We start from the raw sequence: 22,388 nt of genomic DNA on the forward strand, positions 1-22,388 counted from the left end.
TACAACTTTCCAACTGTTGCTCTCTATAACATGCAACCTTATCACCTTATGATTGTAAGCTTTGAGAGAAATAGTATCATAGAAAACTACTAGAAAACACCATTTCACTTTTCAATGTATTGACACTAACATTTTCCCTTTTTAACTGTTCTACTTCATGTCAGAAAAGACTCAAAGGCAGATCTCCACAAGATGCATTTCATTTGCATGACTTTTGTATGTTACAAGGCTTCATATTTACCACGTTTTGAAAATATTTCCCAACTTGTATAGACTAGTACAGTGAGCATTTATCACAGCAATGGAGAAGTAGACGCATATACATATTAAAGAACTATTAGATAGAGATAACAGGACAATACAGAATGCAATCATATGATCAAAGTTTTGACAGAAAAAATTAAATTTGCTACAATCAGAAATCCCATTAGTATTACAGATGTCTATCAGCTCACAGTACAAGGCTACTTACAGGACAAATGTGTTTCATCTCCATCAGATAATGAGCCAGATTTTGGAGTAGCATGACTCTTGACAATTATATTTTGTCAAAGCTACGTTTTTTAACACAGCATAAACCTGCTTGAAACCAACTGCAAGTTCACACTTCACAGGCAAAATCAAGATTTGTCATTCATTCTTTAAAAAACACTCAATCTCTACTTCAGTCTCAGACCACTAAGCAATATAAGGCTACTTACAGTACAAATGTATTTCATCTCCATCAGATAATGAGCCAGATTTAGTGTAGCATGATCCTTAACAACTATATTTTGTCAAAGCTACATTTTTCAACACAGTATAAAAAGCTACGTTTTTTAATACAGTATAACCCTGCTGGAAACTAACTGCAAGTTTGCACTCCACAGGCAGAGTCAAGATCTGCCATTCATTCTTTAAATTACACTTCCTATCTTTATTTCACTCACAGAAAATTAGACATACGGCCTTTCACTCTGACTATATATGTGTAATATAGAAGACACTGATCACAACTGCCTACATGTTAAACCAAATCATGTCAAAGTCTTTAACCCTGAAATACAAGTCCATTGATGGTCTACTATGTTATCTTTTTTGTATACATAATTCCTCGTACTCTGTGCATAACTATATTGTTTCGCTAGTAGAAGCTGCTCCTGTCTCTTTCCGCTTCCCATTGTGAGGAGTTGGTTCATTTGGGATCTCAGAAAAATTCATAGTAGAATACTCTCTGTTGATATCGCCTTCTGTATCCTTTGTACTAGCCCCAAACACCCCATTTGGTGAGTCATCCACATCCACTGCTTCTATTGTTACTGCACCTTGACCAGTAGTAGCATTTGAAGATATTATTTCTCCCAAATCTGCGTCTTTGATGTCACCTTTGATCCCTTGATCTGTGATTTCTGTTGATGTAAGCTCAAGTACTTTTTCCTCGTAACTAGTTATAGTAGGTGCCTTCTCTTTTTCCCATATAGAAGACACAACCATTGATGGAACAACTTCCAATGTATCAAACACCTGGTTTGGACCAGGTTGCCATGTAATTTCTCCTAGTTTACCTTTTAGAATGAACTTGTACTCAATCTGTTTTCCTATGGGAACACCCTGTAGGAACAGTTCAACGATTCCAGTCAGATAAATTGTATGCCAAAGCTAAAAGATCATTATAACAAATTCAACTGCTTTACAGGATATATATGTGAAATTCATATATTTTTCAGATTCTGCTACTACCTAGTGATGTCTGCATACTGTTATTGAGGACAATGTATATTGTTATTACTTAGTGATGAAAGCATAGCAGTAACTGCAGCCATCATTATATGTCCTTCAACTTACATGAGAAAGACAAGAAAGCCTGTGCCTTATGCCTTAACTTGCAGGTATTGTTCCTACACAGATGTATTATGATGATGCAGACTCTAGAGAATATGGTAAAACCTGACACAAATTGAATTACGAGGAGGACAAACAGAAAGAAGTAATGTAATCTAAATGATGCCAAAGTGATAATATTATATTCTAACTGAATGACAATTAACGCCCAGATAGACTGAGAGAACCAGATAACTAGAATATCTTACAGTAGATGGTAAAACGTATTTTTTAACTAAATGATACAAAAACACACAATGCAGCTGCTACTTCAGATGAATAACATGGAATCTCAGAGACTCAATCTCCTCTCCACGAGTTTAGAGTTAGAATAAAGTCAACAAAAGAAAGCTCAGCCCAATATTATTATGCGGCAACCAATTAAGTTCTGAATTCCATAAGTTGGGAAATGTTGGGGATTTGGTAAGAGGAAAATTTTTGCAAGTTAGAACAATAAGACGGTGCACATGGAAAGCTCATTACATAGACGGGATACTAGGCTTTTGTTGTAATCAGTATTTACACACTGAACAGTCACACATTTTATCTATATTTAAGTGCATAGTATGGACAGTTTCAATATAATATGTATTTAAGCTGACACCGAATCTTATAGAATCTCAATTGTTTTCTAAAAATATTGATTGTGAAAGGACCCACATGAAATCATTTAAAATTTAAAAGACAAGTATTGTGGGATAGTACTAGCACACTTTGTCTCAAAAAAATAAAAGAAATGAAACAAGAAGCCTAGGAAGTTGAATAGGTTCTGCACCAGGAGTTTCAATATTTTACTTTCCAAAGGTGAGGAGTCAAGGTTACGGTTGGTCATCTAATTACTTCGCCATTAAACTAAATTCCGGTTAAGGATGAGAGTCACAAGTAGCTGGCTGAACTACAAATTGGATGGGATCAATCTTAAAATCAAGAAATGCAACAGTACTTTACAGCCATGTAGAACTTGCAATAGTCACTCTTTGGGAATAGTGATTGGATATTTTGTTGAAAGGTGCAATGAGAAGGATAGTTTAATGAAAATTCATGAGTATCTAGCAGGAAAAATAAAATAAGGATGAAGAGAGGTGCACAAGGCTCAGCACAAAAGGAACAGATTTGAAAATCCAGCTAGAACAATGGCTGAAAAATGATGAAATTCAGGCCTCTTTTGGCACAATCAAGAAATAATCAGAGCAGTAACTGAGTCTACCATACCACAGCTAGGCAACCAAAATAGATGGACCAAAGGGAAAAAACAATTTCAATTTCTTCTGACTATATAAATTTAAAAACCGAAGAACAAAAACTTGCCTTGGCCAGCATGGGGATAGGTAAGTAACATGTTGATCTGGTGGAATAGGAGGAGGATGTTGGAAGCCCCACCAAATAACCAATAACTCTTCGAAGATTAGGCTATCATGGATTTAATGAAAGCATACTAAGAACAATATTTTATTCCAAAGTAGCTCTCTTAGTTGGGGATGCAGTGATGAGTACCTTCTTGAATTTGCGGATCAGAAATCTGTAAAAAAATTACGGTCACTGACAAATAAACCAAGATAGATGATCTAAATCACAAGTGCAAGGATGGAAAGGGATCATCAAGAAAATTAAGGCCTCTTGATGGTTGTCACACAGACTCAAATGTCTATCAAATCAAAGCATGTCAATCTGAGACGGTCACTAGTGAAGCCTTATCAGTCATGAGGATGGATGCTCTAACCATTCTGAGCTGAAACTAAATGAATTGTATGCTAATATTCAAAAGAAGCCTTGGTGATAAGCACTAATCACTCCATTAGTAAGTTTTATGGTCAGTAACAAAATGACTTCGTATGCATTTATGCTGAGAAATGGTACTCATTTTATATGCTAGATTCACAATTGACAGAACTCCAGTAACTCTCTAATGAAGACCACTACAAACATATATGTTGTTACTATTAAATAATTCTTTTAACTAATATCTAGACCACAGGGACAGATACACATTAACTTGCATTCTCACCACTTCTGTTGTCCATACATCTCCCTCTGACCACTTGAGAGGAAGAGCTTTTTTTGGGTTCCATATTCCAAACTGAGGGTCATCGCCAACTACAGCAAATTGCTGGCCAAATTTGCATTTCTTTTCTAAGACAAACTTCACTTTAACCAGAGGTTGCCCTGCAATAAACAAATTGTAAGGTTTATGATGGAATTTTCAACCTAATTATGAAGATGAATATGAGCAAAAGAAAATTACAATTACAATAGAAAGGGCTTTAATATGCAGCTTGCAATTTTGTAGTCATGTTATCAACACCAAAAGTATGACTACCATTTAATTACATGTAAGTCCTAGCAAAATGGAAAACCAATGCACAATCTTGGACTTCAAATATTCTGAGAAATTTTAAATTATTTACTAGCATTCATTTATCGAATTGATCTCCACTTCTAAGTTTTGAGGATATTATTTTTGTCTGTCATTCATAAAGTGCTATCTTGCTATATTTTCTGATATTGCCAAAGAATAATCATGGAATTTGTCGCTAACATGTTGTCAACCTTACTGAAGGAAACCTCAACTTTAGCAAGCTTGTCAACAGTAAGTGGCTGTAAGACTTCTGTTGTCATTTTTTAAGACAAGCATCTCCTTGATTTCAGTATAACTTATCTAAGTTGCTGCACTTCTCATCTTCACCAGGAAGCCATCAGTAATATGGTATCGGAAATTATTCTATAAGCTAAGAGCCTTTATATATATGTGTAAGTTACAAAATTTCACAATATCTATAGTATTCTTGTAGAACTGAAGAATATAAAAGATTAGCTGAAACAATGAAGTCTTGCAATAATTTTTTCTGCCTTTAAAATTGCTCTTTGCGACAAAATATGACAGCTGGTTCATTCAAACTACTGTTTCACCTTCAAATTTCTGAGCAACAGAAAAAGGCTTTATTTGTGTCTGCAAAATTCCTTCTGATAGATTGAATTCTTACTGTCCCTCAAGATACTATTCCAACAATCAGCATTTACTAAAAAAATTATAATTATCTTAAAATTTCCATTTCTGTCAGAAAAAACATGTTTCCAGAGTTACAGTTGTGGATGTAGTATCAAGAATTTGCATAGCATTTACAGTAAATGGTTTATATAATTTCATGTTTTAAATTTCCAAAATATAAATCATTCTCTTCTAAACTTTTGTACATATGTGCTTAAATTACAGATGTAATGAAGAAAAAGAGCTACGCTTGTAATTTCAGAGGAAAAAACCACATCAGCAAGCAAAAGTTTCAAGATATGCAGAAGAGCCGTGGTATTGGAATCACTCATACATTCATCAGAATTTCTTGGTATTTGAAGTAACCTGTACAGGATATTGATATGCCAAATCTACAGATTTTTTGACTGTACAACAATGAAGACAAAATTCTCTTAGTCCTAAACTATACTGCTACTAAAGTTAAATATTGCATGAACCAAAGAAATAAATGTAGTACACGCATCACACAAGAGTCTAATCTCATGCTGCCTTTGTATTCCTTTTCTCATCAAAGCCTTGGAACTTTCCAGAAAAAAGAGTAAATTATTACAAATCCTGACCCAAAGGCATCATCAACTTCATAATTCTGTTAGATTTTCTAGTGTTCACATAATATATAACTCTAGGAAAGAGATTTGTAATGGGTAACTTGATCCATTTTTTGAGACAACTGCACATTATTCTAAGGACTGATAAATGTGTATATCTTGTATTTTTGTGCGGTGTTGCCAAATGTTTTCAAAATTGAATTATGATTTGTATACCTAGAGAGTAATACTTTTGTCTAATTGGATTATCCAATGGCCTACAATGGTTCAAGAATGAAACCACTTCGATAGCTTCCATCAATCCATTCCTTCAAGATTAAATTTTTTGCAATTTATCTCCAATGATGTTATTTTCTTTCCTCCTGCAACACCATGAAAAAATTCATGTCTAGCATTATATCATTCTCTAGATTTGTAAAAGATATCCATTCTGTCCATTGACTGATTCTCCTCTTTGACTTAATCATCTTAGAATCTCCACCAACTATCAACAGTTTACCTTTTTTGTTAACAAGCAGCCTCTGATTCAGGAATTTGTTAATTATTCCTTTAATAGTTAGGGACCTTCACCAACTATTACCTTTTTTTTGTTGACAACCAGCCTCTGATTTCTAGCAGCACTCTATCTCTGACTATCTCTGAGAGTGTTCAAGGATCTGTGTTGTTTGAGACTACAGTACACCAAATTCATATGACAAGAGCACTCCCACCATTCTTTGATAGTGCTAGTTTAGAAGGAATTCAAACACTGTTATTCCTCCCACCTTGCCCTTACGCTTTCTGCTAGGAACCTTCCTCTCAACTAATGGAGTTCTGTATTTTTGTCTGCATGAATTGCACTGTCTACATTTTCTTTTTCTTCTCTTCCATGGCTTTTTCTTTATTGTTATTCTGTATGTTTGCTCTTACCCTAGAATGGTCAAAGTTAAACTAGATGACCAATACGCTAATTTAGAAGGAATTCAAAACATTGTTGTTCCTCCCACCTTGCCCTTATGCTTTCTGCTCAGAACTTTCCTCTCAACTAATGGAAAATGAGTTACCATCTATATTTTCTTTTTCTTCCCTTCCAAGATGTTTTCTTTATTGTTATTCTGTATGTTTGCTCACCCTAGAATGGGTCAAAGTTATACTAGATGACCCAACAGCTGACAATTTCTATATCTGAAGAGCACATGATCTAGTGGCTGCTCCATGTCATCCCGAAGAGCCTAGAAATATTCTGTATGGCAAGACATCTTCCAAATCCATTTTGACACCAATTTGTGCATAATTCAGCACCATGTGCGGAAAAGAAGGCTCTTCTGCAACAATGTACTTTCCAACTGCATTCCCTATCCTCTTTAGTGCATTTGGCGTTTCAAAATGGAAAATGTAAGCAAGGGGAGGGCAAAATCTGGCAATAGAAACTGCATATGTTTGTATTCTATTATAGGCATTCTTGAGGAGTAGAAGCTCTACACATTCTTATTCCCATCAACAAAAAGAACATATCATTGATTTATTTTAACTACAAAATAACTTGCATTTAAAGGATAAACTTGAGATGTTCAGTATGTATCCCAGGTACTATAATGGAATATTCTACTTCATTATAGCAGATTGGTCTGTCTTGTTTCCAAAAAACCCCAAAAAAATTGGATAAGTATAAATACTCAATTAATGACTGGCAAAACTGGGACAAACCAAAAGGAATTCATACATTTTTAATGGGCATATCCCCACAAAATATCACAAGTAATCCTCATCAATCATACCCTGTACAGAAAATACTTTATCCCAATATAAAGAATTGCGACTTAGACCTTCCCTGGTACACCACTTCAAAAAAAATTAAAAACATGAAATTAAATGCTTATGTGATTCATATCTTACAATGCCAGTTTGTTCTGAACTTTCATTCATTAGTAAAAAACAAATAAAAAAGAAACCAATTATAAATTGGCAAATGATATTCTCATTTTCTCACTACTTTGCCCCCACAAACCAACAACATTCAAAATACCAGGCACAATATATTAATTACATTTCACAGAATAGAAATGGTGAAAGTATTCATAGGTTAAGAATTCTACATGATGACTTGACTTATGTCACAAAGTTCAATTTTTACCTTGGCTTAAACTTTTTAAAACATTAACAACAAGACTACAACCATCTCTGGGCAGACGAAAGGTTAGAAACCAAAGCAACTAACTTTAATCAAAGTTCATCAGCCATAGTTTCATGGATCTCAGCTACAAGTTCAAGGAAAATGCAGCATTCACCAGCTATCATCAAGTTAGCAGTATGATGCCAATATATACAATAACGGAAAGAAAATATGTGATACCTATTTATGAAAAATCAATAAAACTATGTTCAACGGAACAAACCTTGCTTTCTATGAGAACTTCAATTTCTGTTTGGGTATCATGCAATTTTAGCAAACACAAATTTGATATCCATCCAACACATGGAAAGCTAATAACTATGCATATTACATAACAGAACAAACCTTGTTCTTCATGAGAAGTCTTTAAATCAGCTGGGTTGGTATGCATAAAAATATCCTCCGAACTCATCTCATCCTGAAAATCAGTGAAGAATCTCATCAGACAGGTTCAGCATTGACATAGCTCAAAAATTTACTAATTTATTATATAATAAAGATTCTCAAAAAAATCCAGATTAGTTGTTAAAAGATAAAAATATTTATCCATGTAGCAAAGCATTGCCAACTGAATGGAAGAAAAGAGTTAAAATATAAAAGTCGATTTGGTGTTCTACAAATAAAGACACCAAACTCAGATGCTTCGATAGTCACAAGTTAGTCAGTTATGCTAAGGGAACATATAAAATGATGCCTCCCATTGTCATTACAACAGTTTTCTCCATATTTCTCAGCACAGATCATAAAATGCCTCCCATTGTCATTACAACAATTTTCTCCTTATTTCTCAGCATAGATCATAAAGATTGCATTGCTCTAAACTATTAAAATTTAAGATTGCTAGTTCTTAGATTATTTTTGCATTCAGTTATGAAATTTTGAAAATAATAAAGTTGCTCATGAGAAGAAATGAAAAGCCAGTTGCCAGCTTTTTAAATACTTTGCAACACTTGTGTAAAGAAAAGGCCAAACATTACTATAGTATGATAATTTGTTTGTAAACTTCCCTCTAACTTGGAAAACCATGTTTGGCATGCAACTAGTGTTGGACTTATCGCCAATGTTCCCCTTCGAGATTCGTGGCATGGCTTAACTGCCTCCTGTGTTATATAAGACTAGTGGCTGTATCACGCATTGACAGGTCGATCTTTTGGTGCAACGGCAACACTAGCTTATAACAAGTGGTGTCAAAGCTTGGTCATAGGTCCCGAATCTCCTCGGATAATGCTGAAGGGGAGATTGTTGGACTAATCGTCAATGTTTCCCTTCGAGATTAGTGACATGGCTTAACCGCCTCCTGTGTTCTATAAGTCTAGTGCTTGCATTGGGCATTGACAGGTCAATCTTTTGGTGTAACAACAACCCCAGCTTGTAACAATTGGAATTTCGAACCTCACAAAATGGTTCTCATTTCAGTATTATGACTCTGTGTACAGTACTGTCATGTTCAATTGTTGTTGATAAGTTCAAAGAGACTTAGTTGAGTTTAGCATCTAATTAAAGGACTCTTTAAAGCTCCCACTAGAAGACACAGACGTGTCGTTATCTTAAGTTTGAAAGGCTAGAACTGTGGGTGCAAAATGTCTCTGATGAATCCCTCAAAAACCTCACCTTCATTGCTCCAATCTGAAAAAACTTTGCATGCTATTAATCTATCTTGAAAAAACATTCAACCTGGATCATGGAGCCTTCTGTGCATAATTTCAAACCTCACAAAATGGTTCTCATTTCAGTATTATGACTCACAACACAGCCTTCTGGAGGCTTATGAGAATCTTATATGGAAACACAACACAACCAATACTTTGTCAAAAAGTCCCAACAACCATGACATGAAGTCTACATACTTGAAAATTTGAAATAGTGAGAACAGCAACAAATGCTTAATCTTGATACTACAATGTCTCAATAAAATTGACTTGTAAATGTACAGTTAGACCAAAGAGGTACTAGCTTCAATCATTCTCTCCTACGTTGAAAGTTTACTAATCATTGATAGAAAAGATTTATAGCTCATCATTTTCAAACATGGGAACAATTAAGAAAAGATTACAAGATATTTAAAGCATATTCAAGCTGACAATTAAATTTCAAGTGAAACTCATTCTTATCTAAGAGACAGGAAAGTTAGTCTACATGTACAACAAACGAAAAACTGCTTCCCCACCACCCAAAAAGCACATGAAAAACAAGCAAGAGGCATCCAAGAGGACAATCTCTTATATTATTTTTTTATCAATATCATAATATCTTCTAAATTGCATGCTCAATCTAGTGAACCCGGTCACAGGATAAATCTAAAGATGCAGAATTATAAAATATGTTCATCTATGTACATATTGTGATTAAACACTCTTATTGTGAGATGCAACTGTGTATTGACCTCAAACAAAACATGTTTTCAGCAGAAATATTTTAAGCCTTCCAAAATACGTAAGTATTTATTTGTGCTTCAAGCTCAAAGCCATACCAGAATGAGGGCCTTTTTACATCCTAATAAGTGTTACAAGTACAATATTTTATGATAACAATATTAATAATTATTAATTTACTTTAAAAGGTGGCAACTTGTCTTGTAGCCTCTCCCTCGTACATATATAGTACAAGCACTATTGTCTCTTTGTCCCTAATGTCTAACTATTTACAAGCATGTTGTCTAAGAAGAGCCATATCTTTACAGATTACCAATGATGATTTTTACTCTTTAGTTGTCATATAATTTGACAAGAAATGATTGGAAAATATGGAACTAGTCCTCTAAATTGTGGCAATCTAAAATGATTTACCAAATGCGATAAAAAATATAGCAAAACGAAACAAAAGAGATGCAATCTGTACATTATTTACTATGACTAGCCTTGATATGTAGATGAATATGAATAGAAATACCAGAGGCTGAAATAAAGGGCAACACATCTGGCACTATAAAAGGTGTCATCTACACATTTGCTTTGAGCGACCTATTTTCTCCTTGCAATCACTCTCTACAGGCTGCCACCTTGTTTATGAAGGGAAAAACAGAGTTCAATCAACATTCACTGCATTTAATAAAAGAAAACAGTTTCCCAGTAGGTTCATATGATTATTGAGGGAGCAGGACATGCTTAAGAAATATTTAATACTAACTGCAATTACTTGTAAATAAAAGAATGAGAGAAATTGCATCCCTTAAAGGGGAAGGGTATGAAAAGAGGTCTAGCAAAGAGACATGCAGAAGAAAACTAAATGCAAATTTATATATTTATTTTGCACTGGTGGATCATAAACAGTGTCCTAGTAGCCCAAGGACAAAAACCCCTCCACTTGTAAATAAAAGAATGAGAGAAATTGCATCCCTTAAAGGGGAAGGGTATAAAAAGAGGTCTAGCAAAGAGACACGCGGAAGAAAACTAAATGCAAATTTATATATTTATTTTGCATTGGCAGAGCATAAACAGTGTCCTAGTAGCCCAAGGACAAAACCCCTCCATGGCTAGAACTAAAAGGACAAAAACCTGACTCGGGCAGATTTGAAGTTCTTTACCAAAGGCATACAATTGCATTAGGTTGCTGTAGACTTCAAGAAAATCAACAATTCTAAAGAACAAATATCCAAGACCAATCTGAGCAGATTTCTAGATTTTATTATATTTAAGCAAAATTAAGAAAAACTACAAGGCACATCACATATATCAGCAATAAGTTTCCCAAGTGTGCTAACCACATAATGGTGGCACCATAGATTAAAATATCGCCGTTTTATCGCCGAGAAGTAAACTTCTCGCGAGAAGTTTCAGGCAGCGAGAAAACTCTAGTTTTTATTGCCAGATTAGGGTGCCGAGATTTTCAACTTATCGCCGCAAGAAGTTGGCGAGAAGTCGGCGATATATCGCCAGTTTTTCGCGATAACTTGGACTTTTCTTGCGGGCGGCGTCTAGTATAAACCTGCAGTTACAAAAAACAACATTTCATTGTTTCATTTGTTGCGTTTAGCGTCTTGGGTGGAGGAGAAGGGTTTTGGAGCAGCACCAAGTGTTTGGCATTGATTTGTAGCGACTTCCAGCGGATTAGGAGCGGATTCGAACCAGATTCAAAGCTCTTTCCAAGCAATGACCCCCTCCCACTCCCATAGTTTTTACTAGAACTACTGGGATGGGGAAGAGGAAGATGTAGAGTCAGAATAGTTTCATATTGAACTTGACATTTGTATTTGCTTATATTTTGACAAAAAAAATTTGGTATTTACTATTTGTAGCTTGTTTCAGAGTTCAGAGTCTGTGACTACATCGGCATTCCACATGAGGATGCGATTTTGTTACTTACTGCATTTATTATATCTAGATCATCTTGATTGGTTTGTTTACTCATTTGCTGACTCAATACATGCATCTACTTATTGAAATTTGTGAAAAAATGCATTTTTAATTAAATAAAAGTCATTTTTTAATTCCCAATATTTTCCCGAGAAGTTGCCGACTTCTCTCTGATATTTGCCGAGAAATTTTTTTTTGGCCTCACCAAGAAGTGGCAGAGAAAGAGAAGTTGAACTATGGCACTATAGCCAAATGGGCTTATTAAGTTAGGCCTTCAGCTACCAATATATCAGCCCTCCAACTTATCAGAAGCCTAATTAATACACACAACAAATAATCAAAAGCTCTATCCAAGCAGCAACAGATTCTCATATCAAAGATCTACTCTCAAGCATTAAGAACCACATTGTATATGCAATAGACATGATTGCAAGGAAATCTGACATTTAATTATCAACCAATAACAAAACAAAGGTTTCAGGATAATTGTTTAACTCGCTGAAGATGGATTAATGGAGCTCACCCCAGATTTCAGGATAAACAAGTCCCTCAAACACTCTTCAAACTAGCTGTAGATACCCAATAGCATCATAGCATCACAATGATAGCCTGAGATTTAACCTGAGCCATCAATATAAAACTAGGCGCTTGAAACCAAAACATTACAATACTAGAATGCAAAAATATCTATAGGCTATACTATTTGAGTGAAGGTTCAGGACAAAAAAATCCCTCAAATCCTCTTCTAAAAAGCTGTAGATACCCAGTAGCATCACAATGATGGCCAGCTAACCCCACCCATCACTAAATCTAAGACCTTGAAATCAAAACATGACAATAATGTAAATATGAAATATCTATAAGCTAGGATTTGAAAGCCTCCTTTAAACCTTAAAATCCAAAGTTGTCAAAATTTATTTTTTTCACACTAACCGTTACTCCAAAATAACCACCGTTATTTAACAATAAACACTTTTCCAACAGAAGAAACTCTAACCAAAAATACTACTATTTCATTTACATTAAATTGTAATCACTAATCACCAGCAAAATCACTATTTTCACAACAACAACAAAATATCAGTAGAAAACTTTGATCAAAACTACCATGACTTTTAGAAAACAATTTTTATTCTTCTTTTACCGAAATAATAACCAGACTTGACTGAGATTACAAATATTTCACAAAAATAATCTATATTTCACAAGCACAAACATCCTACGGCCAACCCTACCATAATTTCAGAAATAGAACCGCTATTTTATCAAGATGGATCACCATTCTAGCCAAAACCAGCATCATTTCACCACATTAACCTCTATTTTACTCAATTGAAAAACTCAGACTTGGCAAACCTATTGGAAAAATAGAACAGCAGAAACAAACAGGAGAAAGAAAGAACTTCTAGCTTAATTTTATTGAATAATAGATGCAACTTTATACAATAGCTTGACCCATCAACATTCCTAAATGACTGCTAATTATATTGACAACAAACTACTTCATGATTGACAAAACACACATAAAATTGACAGCTAACTGAAACTTATGGACACCTAACTCAAACACATCTACAATAAGAACTTAATTCAAACTAAAACTCTTTGACTCACACCTAAACTAAACTTGTGTTGCCAACAATTGAACAAGGTTTCCGACATGTGCAACAATTATTATTGACTACTGTTGGAACATTAACTCCAACAAAACCAAAAAACTGGATTCAGACTCAGTTTCAGAGAAGACTCAGGAAAGAACTCGGCAAAAGTATAAAAAACAGTCGTTTTATATAAAAACAAAAACCTGGATGTATTTTGCTGATTTGAAGTTGACTGTTCAACTTCTCCACACTGTAAAACCTTGTTATGACCAAGAGCAAACAGAAAATGAATGACAAAGTTAAACAAAAAGCGCTTTATTACAAGTCTGGGCATGTTAACTGGGTGACACAAGTCCAAGCTGCCGACTCATGGGCCCTGATGTCTGACTCGCATGTCCAATGGTAAGCCAAGTCAACTCACCATGGACTTGCAAGCTTAGCCTGAGCGAGTCACCAAAATCAGTACTATTTTACGAACATAATCATCATCACAGGATTTTGAAGTTCCAAAATCCATGCAGCTGAACAAAAATTAGTTGTGGTGATGTAGTTTCTTTCAAGAGTAGTTATTGCTATGTATTACATAATGATTAATTTTGCCACAGTACCAGTATTTCATTAAAAAAATTAAAAATAATGCACCATTTCACCAGCACAATCACTCATTTTGAACAAAGAACCCGTCTCACTAGCACTCAACATTTTGAACAAAATCACCACAAATGCATTAGCAGAATTATTATTCAAACAAAATAACCACAATTTCATCTGCAGGATCATAAGTTAGGCCAGAACTACCCATTGTTAACTGGAGAAGGTAGACATCTAAGGGACACAAGCCAACTATCCAGATGAGAACACCATTGTATAAAAAACATCGTACGGGGATTCTAGAAGGCAGCAGTATCATAGATACATATAGAATCACCAATTCAAATTAAATAACCGCCATTTCATTAGCATGATCATCATTTAAAGTAAAACCAACTACCCATAGTTACCAGAAAAAGGAAACGCCTTAGAGATGGGAACCAGGAAAAGAATGCCATTATCAAAAAATATGATACTAAATCATCATTAAAATCAGAACCACCCATTGTTATCTGAAGAAAGGAACAGCTCACAGACAGCAACCAGGATGAGAATCAATTTAATGAAAAACAAGGTACAAGGGTATTTGAATGCAGCTATATTATGAATGCATATCAGCATTAGCGTTAGTTTTACATACATAGCACAAACTACCATCACAAAGTACCTAACTTTTCCACCTCAATTCAGTGTATGTAGACATCTTTTAACTTTGATTGTTTCTATTCTTTCTAGTACCTCTTTGAGCTTTAATAAGGAATTTTTTTGCCACAAAAAATCTTGTAACTGTCAAAAAAAAACTTGAAAACTACAAATCTATTAGTGTGATGCTTTAGTTCTTTTGGCTCTTGTTGACAAAAAATAAACATTTTTGGAAAAAGCCAATGTAACTATGTATATGATACATCATACATCTAAAAGTTTTCCAATTTTCAGAGAACACTTCCGAAGATGTACAGTGACACTGAGAAACTTCATCTAAAGTCTCTTCAATCTACTGCCGTCACCATATGTGTTGTGAGACAGATGCTTTGCCAATACATAAGGCAAGCAACAAAATCAGGGTATAAACCTCCAGTTAACTATGGAACTAGCAAAAAACAGAGATGGCAAGTAGAGGACCACTACTTGCCCCATAATCACCACTATTTCACCAAAACTGTCACTATTTCACAGAATAAACTCTACTTCACTGGTGCAATTATTATTATAACAAAATATCACCATTGTTCTCGTCATACCCAAGGCATCTATTATTTTTAGTAAACTGTATCTATCATAGGAGCATACCATAATAAACCCCTATTTGACCAGCCCTCCAATTCTTCTCACCCAACACAAGGTAACCCTTACTTTAGGTATATAATCACCATAATGAACCATGATCATAAAAACTACCAGATTTTCACCAGCATATTCATTTTATCATTATGAACAAAATAACCAAAATCTCGGCAGCATAATCGTCATTATCGCCAAAAAACCACTATTTTACCAGCGTAATCATCATTTTAAACGGAATAATCATATTTCTATATAATAGTATAAACTAAGCATATGAACAAATATTTCACGCATAATATTTCGAACAGAATAATCCCAATTTCAAAAACAAAAATATACTTCAGAGCTATATAACAACTGTAGTACCAAGATAATCAACATTTTGAGCCAAATAATCCTTACTCCACTAGCATAATCGTTAACTTCATCAAAATAAACACTAATTTACCAGCATAAGAACAAAATCAGCACTACTCACTGGCATAATCGCGACTTTGATCAAAATAATCACTATTCCAGAAGCATACGCATCAACTAGACTACAACCAAAGCAAAACCAAGTACAGATCTGAGCGTACCTGAGTGGAAACTGGAACCTTCCAAGACCGTCTGCTATCATCCACAGCCACGCTGCGAGGAAGGGACCTTACATGCACCGAAAAACCCTCAGCCAGATTGAAAAACGCCTTGCCATCTTTACCGGTTCTTCTATGCACTTCAAAAGTATCACAGCTTTTAGCAGGGTTATTCAGATGCAGAGAACGCACACGGCAGCCAACGAGAGACTGCATTTTCCTTCGCGAAATTCAACTACACCTACAAATTCAAAGGTACTCAGCTTCAGAAAAACTCACGGCCAAGAAAAGAATTCTGTCATTATTTATACAGATCCTACAAGACAAACAAAAGCTGAAAAAGCTTAACCAAAAAGCATCTTTATGCTAAAGTGATGATCACAATAAATTCATTCTTGAGCAAGAAAAACCTGGGAGAAATATTTTGAAAGGGTGAAAGATTCTGGAAACTTCTCAACGAGATTATGTTTATCTACGTTGATCATCAGAGTGATGTCCCTTGTGCTTATCTGTCAACTGTGTTTGTTAGACATCGAGTATATAAGTTGTGTGTATACATCCTTCAAATTGTGTAAATACGTCCAAGGAATCTAGTTCAGCTTGTCAAATGTGAATATGTTCCAGCCTTTTCACGAGTTCTTCGAGTTTTTATATCGCGATCGCTGTCGATCTTATAGTGATGTGAGATATTTTTGCATTTGGCGACGTGTAGAGGACAAGTTTCTCTGGATTGTATTTGTGTGTATACGTCCAAACCACGATCGTGGTTTTGTGTATACATTCAAACGGTATGCACCCTAAACCGCGATCCTTGAATTGGAAATACATCCGAGTATGGCAACACATCCCATCCAGACGCCCAAAATTCTGCTTTATAGGGTCGGTTCAGTTGGAATTGAGAATTGGTGTGCATATTGAGAATAACAAGCTATTTGAATGACAAAGTTATTCCCCCATAATTGGTGTATCAAATGGAAAATACAAAACATATTCCTAATTTTTTATTCTCACTTCATCAACTAAATTAGTGAATATTTAGCAACTAATTCGTTAAGAGTATATTTTAATGTTTTGAAAAGATATCAAATAATATGAATGAATGCATGTTTATTTGGAGAAGTGAAATATTAAAAAAAATTTAAAAAATTATTGTGTAATATTAAAATTGATAAATTTATTTGTTGTGATATTGTTATCAGTATTTAACTATTGTATAATTATTTTTTCAAACTCATTGATCTATGTTTCATGGGTGGTGATTCACACGAATCTATCTCTTATAAGAATAAATGGAATACTTAGCACTCATTAGATCTAGGTGATGCTCACTACTTATCAATTGATGAGCTTAAGGAGCTTTCTAATGAATGGTTCATCGAGCACAACACTTGATAAAGGTTTTGCAAATGGGGTTACAAGCAAAGTGGATTTAACAATGGAGAAAATTTCGTAGTCAATCGCGTTCAAGCTGGAGTAGTACTGGGATGGGTTACCTCTTGGGAAGTCACGGTGTTTTACCTGTGCAAGCATTGCCTAGATCCAATGAGTGCTAAGTGTTCTATTTATTCTCATGAGAGATGGATTTGTGTGAATCACTACTCATGAAACATGGGTCAATGAGTTTGACTCTAAAACTACACCATTAATCTTGATAGCAATATCACAATTTGATTTGTTGTGGAAAATATCTCCTACTTATTAATTTATTTGTGTAATATTTATTTATATGTAATAAAAAATATTTATATTTTTGTCATTTTTGTGAACTTATTATAAGAACCCCTTCTGATCGTTATTTGTATAAGAAAAAATATTTATGAACACCTATGCATCATATTGATCATTATTTTTATAATTCAAATCCTTATTATTGATAGTTCACTTAGTTAAATAAATAGCATAAGGGTAGCTATATGTCTTATAGAGAAATGGAAAAAGAGACATCATTATATAAGAAGTTGTTGTGATGTGGAGACTCATCAAACTCAGAGGTTAATTTCTCTCACATTATTTGGTGTGGTTTCCCCCAGGATTATTATTATGGGGGTTATGGGGTAGTGCCCCTAAAGCCAAAAATAAATGTAGTATTGTAAAAGGCATCAGTTGTAATTTTTGTATTGGACGACTTATTATAGCCCTAATTATGTAAGTAACAAAAAAATTGTATAAAATGGCCTAGGGTTAGGGATTTCATAATTTATGATGATATTGGAGCTTCTTGCGGTGGTATTGAGTTGTAAGGGATTGCAGATTGTAATCATTGGATAATAATAATATTGGACTTGTTGTTGGTGGATGTAGCCCATGGATTGGGTGAACCACATTAAATCCTTGTGTCTTGTGTTCCCTTCTATGAAATTTATTATTTTCTAAGATTGGTTATATTTGCATGTAATTGTTATTTCTGTTGAGGTGCTCAAATTTCTTCCAAGGAGGCCTCCCCTGCTAGTGGGAGGTCATCCTTAGTAATTAGTGTCTCTTGCTGCCATCTTCCCCTCAGTATGGGTGAGGCAACACATGGAATAAAAAACCAGTTTCAATTTCAGTCGGTGCAAAGCAAAGAGGTTGGGGCACATTCATTTACGGAAGTGGTTACAATAGAGGGCTCTATTCCAGTGGTCATTTGGTTCATCATTCAACCTTGTTTGTCTAACTCAAACGATGGACCCAAAGTAGGTAAGGTGCCTTATTCTCCACTTTTCATCAAGCTTAATGCCTAAATGGTTATGGATGTCGAGGGTGAGAGAAGTAAACTTTAAAACTCAACATTTTTTCTTGCAACTTATTGTAACTCGAAAGTTCCTTCATGTACCTATTTGAATGATTGGTTGCATGATTTTAGGGGTGGAAAGTTAGGGTTTCACACTTCATGCCTCTTAATGTTGCAAAAATGACCTTTTTATTATTAACATCCCCAATGGTCAAAAGGAAGTTGTAAAAAAAAAAATTGGACAATCAGTTCATGTTGTTTCAGAATTGGTTCATGGTCTCTTGATGCCATACACGAGGATGTTTTGGCACTTTTGTTCCCTAGATGGCCCGAAATTAGAGATTTGTCACCATATTTGTGGAATCTTCTTCCTTAACCTCTTCAGCATATTTGGAATGTGTTGAGAGTGGATAAATGTGATGCTCTTCTTCCCCACATTGATGTAACAATCCTTATTTATTCAAACCATGGCATTGATATACTACGGGAGATTAATTTCAAACTCAATGATAAGTTTTTTTCCTACCCTACTACATTCCTTGGTGGTATTATCGCTTGTAACTTGTGTAGGAAGGAGGATCGTCTAAGATGCAAATGCTCCCTTATCAAGAATGCTAACATAATGCCCTACCTAAAAAAGGTGGAGGGACCTCTATGGTTATTCCCAACGCTCTCTGCAAGACCCTAGAAACCCCCCTAACACACTCTTCCCCCTTCACCTATTAAACCTACCACTTATGATCTCTTCATTAAATCTCTCGAATTTGACTATATTTTTGTACCCTTGGTAGTCTCCTACATGCAATCCAATATAATGATCCCTCAAACATTATTAAGACCATTAATTCATAATGCTCCTCCCCAACAACCTTGATGTGGAATTTCTAGACTTTAGGCCTAAATATCAATCGACTAATGCCAACCCTAAAAGATTGAATGCTCAATAGATTTCCCTAGAAAGAGTTAGGAAGAATTTTAATTCCATGAAAAATAGTAAGAAGAGCCTCATCTCTTAAACTATTATAAAAGAGAATCACGCGAAGAGTTTGAATAACAATAAATGTGTCCCTCCCATCACCCCCTTTAATAATGAGATTGCCAATTATAGCAATGCATTGAAGGAACCTATGAGTCTCATTGAGGTTGCTAGGGTACCTAGTTCTTCGGTGTCTATTTCCCTCATTGTGGTTAGCTATCCACTTTTTTAACTTTTCTATTGTTGTTATCCCTACTCTCCAAGTTGTTAAGATGAGAAGACATAAATATAATAATTACATGCTAATATAGCCAATAATGCAAAGGAGTCAAGCACATGGAAATAAAATAGAAGACACAAAGATTTAACATGGTTCACCTAATCTTGGGCTACATCTACCAAATAGAAAGTCCAATATTATTATCCAACGATTCAACTAGATTACAATCTACAATCCCTTGCAACTCAATATTGACATAAGAAGTCACTAAATTATCATATGAAAATCCATAACCCTGATCCATTTTAAATGAGACTTATAGTGGTTAAAAAATTAGGGTTAGAATATGTCGTTCTATAGGAAAAAATAGCTCCTCACACCTTTGACAATATTAAAGACCTTGCAAGGGGTGCTGCCCTTGAACCCCCATAGAAAAAACCTAGGAGGAAACCATGTTGATGAAAGTGGAGAAAAGCTAACCTCTGAGTCTAATTAGGCTCCATATAACAACACAACCCCTACTCTAAGGCCCTACCCTTTACTGGTGATGGTTGATAGGTTCAAGTGGCTCCTTAGTTATCCCTATGGATAGTGATGATGAGAAGTTCAGGAGAATTACTAATCAAGATGGGTTTCAAAAAGTGGAGGAACAAGTTTAGGTCATTGTGCCTCAAAGGTGAGATATAAGGAAGAGTCATATCTTTGTCCTTGGTGCTCATAAGAACAAGATAAGATTTAAGTATTAAGAAGACACCCTTAATGGATCCAGTAGTAGAATCTATGGTTGAAAGTGAGAAAAGAAAGAGAGGAATACTTTCACGATTTGGTGGAAATAAGGAGGCAAAAAATCTCAAGAGGTAGTTGCAAAATTGCTATATAAGATTATGAGATCCCATGGATAGTAACCCTTAATCTGACCATGGACATTAAATGTGCTTATTAGAATGTTAGAGAGTTGGATTCGCCTCAAAGGAAATAAATAATCAAAAGATTTCTATTAACAAATCACAGCATTGACTTTTTACTATTACAAGATATCAAAGCAATAGGTTTCAGTCTTGATATTGATTTGAAGTGTATTAGGAGGGAGATAAAGTACTTTACTTATTCCCATGATAGAGGTAAAGGTGGTACTACTATTCTAATTGGTTCCAAGTGGGTCAAATTCATTGATGGTTAGGGCTGCCCACCATCAAAAAGAGTGGTGTGGGTTAGAATCAAATTAAGAACTTTGATATTTGGGGTTTGTTCAATATATGCTACAAATGATTATAGGGAAATAATATAGATCTTTGGATGTGGATCTTCCAAATGAAAGGCATTCCATTGGTATTTGGAGGGGATGCTAATATGATAGAAAGGGATTAGGACAAGGCAAGGGGCTATAAAAAAATTGGAGAGGAAATGAATTTTTTTCTGGTATTATATGGTAAATAAACATAGAATCTTGGATCCCTTGGATGGAAATAAGGCTGAAAATAAGGGGACCACTTGGTGTAATTATTGACGGGGAGATAAAAGAATGTGCATTGGATTAGACATGTTCTATGGCCACCCGTGATAACTTTAAGAAATCCCTCCTGAAAAAAATGCCTAAAATGCTGGCGAATCCAACATTTTGTGGGCAGGAAGATTTTAATGTCGAGGGTATTTTTTTGTTCCATATACTGAAATAAAATATTATATGTTGGCGATTTTTTTCTTGCCCTAGCAAAAATCATTTTAAATGTGGCGAATTAATGTTTTTTCTTGCCAACAGATAAATAAATGATGGCTATTTTTTCCCTTGCCAAAAATGAATTAATAATGTTAGAGGCGAATTACTTGTTTTCTAGGAAAATGAATAATAATGATCTTAGTGGTAAACTAAAAAATTATTTAATCTGAAAGAAAATTTGCACATGTACTAGGTAGTGATTGTACTGACTACTGAGTAGTCACTTCAAGTTTCAACTTGTGTACTATCTTAGGTCTATTATTAATAATGTCGTAATGTCATTATGTAAGTGTCACTATTACCAAGTAAGCTACAATCACTTTCATATTTTAAATGCAATAGTTTTATCGACCGTTGATTAATTAGAGATCAATGATAGAAGATGCATTTCGAGGCCAGTCACTTGAAAAGACCTGGAGTCACATGGCATTCTCTGGAATGGAGACATGTGGAAAGTTTTGCACAAAAACCATTAACTAGAACGTACTCAATGTAGTGAACATCACATTAAGATTAAAATCATAAATGTGCTACTGACAGTTACAATTATTACATTCCATTTATAGCCACCTTGGCAGGCACTTTCAACTGTTTGACATTAATGTGAGTACATTTCACACACTTGAAAATTAATAAGAATACAAACAAATAAGATATGAAAGATCGTGAATGCCAAATAATTTAATGCAACTGTCATTAAATAGCCTCTTCAATTCCTTTTTCATTATCATTTCTCAAATTCTTGAATTTGAATTCAATTTGCAGAGTTTCTTGAATTTTAGTCATGGATATGCCAATTCACCTGAAATGCACTACAGTGGTTCTGCAAAAGCC

The 22,388-nt window shown here is 34.8% G+C and overlaps 1 protein-coding gene across 2 annotated transcripts; it reads right to left on the minus strand.

Moving 5' to 3' along the window:
- Positions 1 to 741: 741 nt before the first annotated feature.
- LOC149556074 (uncharacterized) lies at positions 742 to 16,444 on the minus strand. Of its 2 annotated transcripts, none has more exons than XM_089830210.1 (5): positions 16,342 to 16,444; positions 15,935 to 16,172; positions 7,934 to 8,006; positions 3,866 to 4,023; positions 742 to 1,590 (listed from the first exon to the last, which is right to left on the minus strand). In XM_089830210.1, the coding sequence occupies exons 2-5, from the start codon at positions 16,145 to 16,147 to the stop codon at positions 1,111 to 1,113; spliced, it is 924 nt and encodes a 307-aa protein (XP_089686336.1). In that variant the 5' UTR covers positions 16,148 to 16,172; positions 16,342 to 16,444; the 3' UTR covers positions 742 to 1,110. The 2 variants fall into 2 exon arrangements, with proteins under 2 accessions (XP_089686336.1, XP_089686338.1); XM_089830212.1 differs by having other exon boundaries at positions 16,281 to 16,444.
- Between the last annotated feature and the right edge of the window lie 5,944 nt (positions 16,445 to 22,388).

Source organism: Cupressus sempervirens, chromosome 5 (assembly GCF_028749045.1).
Source record: "Cupressus sempervirens isolate cs-2001-9-10 chromosome 5, ASM2874904v1, whole genome shotgun sequence".
NCBI lineage: Eukaryota > Viridiplantae > Streptophyta > Pinopsida > Cupressales > Cupressaceae > Cupressus > Cupressus sempervirens.